Here is a 4302-nt window from a genome sequence, read left to right as displayed (position 1 = left end):
AAATATTGATTTTGAGATATAGCCAAACAAAGGAAACATTTCTTTTAGTTTCATGTTGTTTTGGAAACTCTTTAAATGCTCATATCTTTGGAATTAGTTGTTCAATTTCAGTGGAGTTTTCAGCAAAATCCAGCTTTGTAAAAGCTTTTTACTATCCTATAAGAAACTGAAAATATAATATTTCAGAGTTCCGACTGATTTTGCTTGATCGCATCACATATGACTTGGAAGGGGAAAAATTTGATGAAAAATGGGCAAAAGTCTAAAACAGGGCTCCGCAAATATGGGCTTGGCATCCACATGTGGCGCGTGGCCGTGGCTTCAGTGGCAGCGGCGCCGTTTAGATTATAAATAAATAAATAAACAATGCGATTCCCATGTTATTCTTGTAAAGACAGGCTAAAATAGTACAAAATGTTGCACCAAATGGCGTCATTTGCACCTCAAATTAAAAAAAATCAATAGCTTCACAGGGGGAAACCCCCCTCTGACTCCCCCCGCAAATTCGCAGCCATTGAGTGGCGCTTTGCATTTTTTTTTAAATTTCATGTGGCGCTTCAACAAATCTATTTGAGGAAGCCTGGTCTAAAAAAATCAAAATTCTCATGGTGTCCAGCATCCCATTGTGGGGGAAGGGGACTGGGAGGAATATATGTTCCATGGGGAAAGCTTCCCTTCCCACTCCTCCTTGGCGATGCCACTGTGTACACACTGATGTGACCAGATCTGATCCAATCAGGCTAAAGTCAGAAATAATGAAACTGAAATATAGGTAAAAAGTGAGGAGTAAAAATATATTAAAAAAACACATAAAAATGGACATAAAAAAGGTTTATAACTTTGCAACCAAGTATTCAAGAGACCTGTAGATTCAACATCAGTAAGAGTAGACGAAGTTATTAATGATAGTAATAACTCAATTGTCAAAATTTCCGACTTTGGCCCGAGTAGATCAGATCAGGTCACATAAAATGTCCCAGCCAAAAGCAACATGATTATTTTGACCTTTATTTTGAAAAATAGCTGACTAGTCTCTACTAGATAGTAAATAGATATTTGAGAGCGGATTTCTCTTCTTCAGTGATCTCTGGATGCCATAAATCGACCATAAAAACAATCCTAGGTCCATCTTCTTCCAAACCATCATGCTTAGCCTTGTGCAGATAAGAGTCATCAAATAGTAGGCAGCCTTCCTCAATCCAATGTTTTGTTTGATGGGCTACTGTCAGGGAGCAGCATGGTGGGATTTGAAGACCTGTAAAATTAAAAAATAAGTTTATGTAATGCAATTTTGGATTGTAAGGCAGTATGAAATTATACATTGTACATTTGTTTCATGTTCCCACGTTTTTGGAAAAGTAAGGAGGGGGGGGTAAGATTTTTTTTGTTATTGTTGCAAAATTGACATTGATACAGCAGGATGTTTACAGCATCTGAGAGGAAAATGATGAGGCCTTTTTTTATTGTAAGATTATGAGGGTAACTTAGGTGGCTTGAGTCGAGTGCCACAAAAACACTTGAAAGTGAATGTCAGATGACCAATAAACTTATCAACATCCACTACAATGTAACAGTTTAATAACTTATTAAAAACTTTACACATTTAATATGAAAATTGGAAAAAATAATTATATCAACTGATCCCAGAAAGTAGAGCAGTGGCGTGCCGTGGCCGCCCCAACCCGGGGGCTGAAGAAGAAACAATTTTGCCGCCTTCCTTAACAGCCCGAAAAGGTTGACCCAATTTTTTTCACGGTCGTTTGAAAAAGTGAAGAGCAAAAAAAAAAAAAAAAAGGATTTTTAGGCGCTAGCGCCCTAAAAGCAACCTTTTTTTTATATTTTTTTTTTTTTTCCTTTTTTTGCGCCATTTTTTTTTTGCTAATTGTTTTGCCGCCCTTCTTTTTTGCCGCCCTGTTTTTTGCCGCCTTCTTCACCGCCCCTTCGTTTTTGCCGCCCCTACTTTGACCCCAGGGGCTGGCGCCCTAAAGCCCCCCAAAATACTGGCGCATGTAGAGGGAGGTGGATGTGAAACATCTGATTTTTTTTTCACATTGTATGTGGCCTAACACAAAAGAGGCAGTTTTACTTTTTCCAACAAAATAAACCCTTCGGGGACTTGTGTCATTTGATCAAAGATGTTGAACGATGCACAAACTCTTGAGCTACTTGAATACACCTACCTAAATGACACCTAATTCTCAAGTTACACGGCCCGTAGTGTTCCGTTATATGCGTCCCAGCTTGCAGCACTGTAAACGTGGCATTTCCAAAGGCAATATTACACATGAAGGTGCCCAGTTTCTCAAGAGTCCTTGCTGTATTTGGACATCTGATACAGTTTGATATCACCTTGTTTCCTTGGTTATACAAGTGGAAAACACTCCACTGACCAGTTGGAACTAAATTACTTAACCAGCCGGTGGTATCTCCTTGTAGAAAATCCTCGTAAACTTCAGTAAATTCTTCCCATATTGTCGAAAAAGTATTTTCTAAGAGTTTAACATCTTGTTCACAAACTTCATTTCTTTCGTACCAAGGCTTTGATGAAAGACCGCAAAGTTGAAACACTGTTGGATTGTGTAATATTGATTGTGAATCTTGCAAGTTTTGTACCTCATGCTCGTCGTGTTTTTCCCCTGCTTTTTCCCCCTTTTCCACTGAACACTTGAGACGTTCAAAAATATTTTCCTCATCAACATTGTCGACAATAATTGTTTGCAAGTAATCATCCAGCTTCTTTGCTAAGTTTTCTTTGATACTTTTGTAATTTGTGCACCGTACGCATCCAGGTGAATTACATTTTGAGAATTCTTCTGTTCCAGTGTTAAGCTTACTTGGGTTGGAATACAAAATTTGCTGACTTGTCGAGGCACGAGGTCCTCCTAGTCGGTAGATAAAGAACAATACAGTAAATCCGGTTATTATTAATACCGGTATGGATGTAACTACTTCTAGCAGTGGCCATTCAAACGAAAATGTATTTGAATACAGCATTTTGATTGAAAACGCTACATACAAATCACACGAAATTGTGTTTCTGTCTGTCGGTGGGCGCAGCCATGGTATGGTATGGTATGGTATGGTATTTTGGGAAATCCCGCCTATTTTCAGGCGCACCACTGAGTAAACAGTGTACTTTTAACATCTATCTATATCACCATTTCACAACATTACTAATAACACATCTAATCTACTACAGTCACTGTATTCACAACTACTACTGCCCTGGGACCTAGGGAGGATGCAGGTAACAAGCCCGGGGATGATCCCCCTACTCTTTTCGATAAGGCCTGCAACTTTTTACGTGCTCAGGTTTGACTCGTCTGACACACGGAACCGCCATTTTACGTGACCATTCGAACCACGAGACGCTGGGCACCCACCGTGTACACCTGCACATTCTACACGGTGGATGGGAACGAGGAGAAATATCACAATTATATTCTACTAGACTGAAAGAGCTTATGATTATGATATTTCCGACCTATTGGAACTATTTAGAGTGAGCAACAAGGATCGGGCAGGATGGGGTTTCGAACCACAGACCCCTCGCTCAACTCTCCCTAATGGTCCAGCGCCTTAGACCACTAGGCCACCTCATGTTGAAAATGTTGCCAGTATGAAATCGTATTTAAATTATTTTTTTGGCTTCAAAGGACACCTTTTCCACATTTTATGTCTTAGTGCAGTAGGTTATGTACAAAAATTTAATTATTAATGTTGGTCAAACTAATCTAATGTGACAAAAAGTGTACTATAAGGTATTATTTTAGAGAAAAGTTATACATTTAAAAAGTCGCTGCAACAGATACACGTACAATCACAAACTCTTCAGGGTACATGCCACAAAATAGCTTTCCATAGACTTTACGTGCAAAATAGGGGTCACGTTTTAGGCTATAAGTCGAGTTACGTCTTACTTTGAAATATATATTTGATATCATCTTAATCAGAACAAAATTCTGCATAACATATCTGAAAATGACACCATATTTTAGGTCTACTTTTTGAGAAAAATAGCGCTATATAAAAAGACCCGATTTTCCCTTGTTTACGTCCGACTGCTAACCGCGTTTTGACCTCGTGTGTTCATGCGCTCATCATCGTAAACATCACTCAAATTTTCGCGTTTTCTGTTCAAATTAGTAGAGATCACATTCACAAGTTCTAGCAAAACACGATTTGCAACACTAAAATTGTTAATATTGTACCGATTTTGCACATTTTTTATGCAAAGTTGGGACTATAGTCGTGATAAACTTTTACCGGAAACCGCTTCACACGCGGATTTAGTGGCATGCA

The 4302-nt window shown here is 38.7% G+C and overlaps 1 protein-coding gene across 1 annotated transcript; it reads right to left on the bottom strand.

Moving 5' to 3' along the window:
* Nucleotides 1-370: 370 nt before the first annotated feature.
* Nucleotides 371-3055, bottom strand: LOC140136309 (aspartate beta-hydroxylase domain-containing protein 2-like). The gene is made up of 2 exons (XM_072158038.1): nucleotides 2181-3055; nucleotides 371-1255 (listed from the first exon to the last, which is right to left on the bottom strand). The coding sequence occupies exons 1-2, from the start codon at nucleotides 2992-2994 to the stop codon at nucleotides 1038-1040; spliced, it is 1032 nt and encodes a 343-aa protein (XP_072014139.1). The 5' UTR covers nucleotides 2995-3055; the 3' UTR covers nucleotides 371-1037.
* Between the last annotated feature and the right edge of the window lie 1247 nt (nucleotides 3056-4302).

This window comes from Amphiura filiformis, chromosome 2, assembly GCF_039555335.1.
Source record: "Amphiura filiformis chromosome 2, Afil_fr2py, whole genome shotgun sequence".
Lineage (NCBI taxonomy): Eukaryota > Metazoa > Echinodermata > Ophiuroidea > Amphilepidida > Amphiuridae > Amphiura > Amphiura filiformis.
This window is presented reverse-complemented; position numbering and strand designations above follow the sequence as displayed.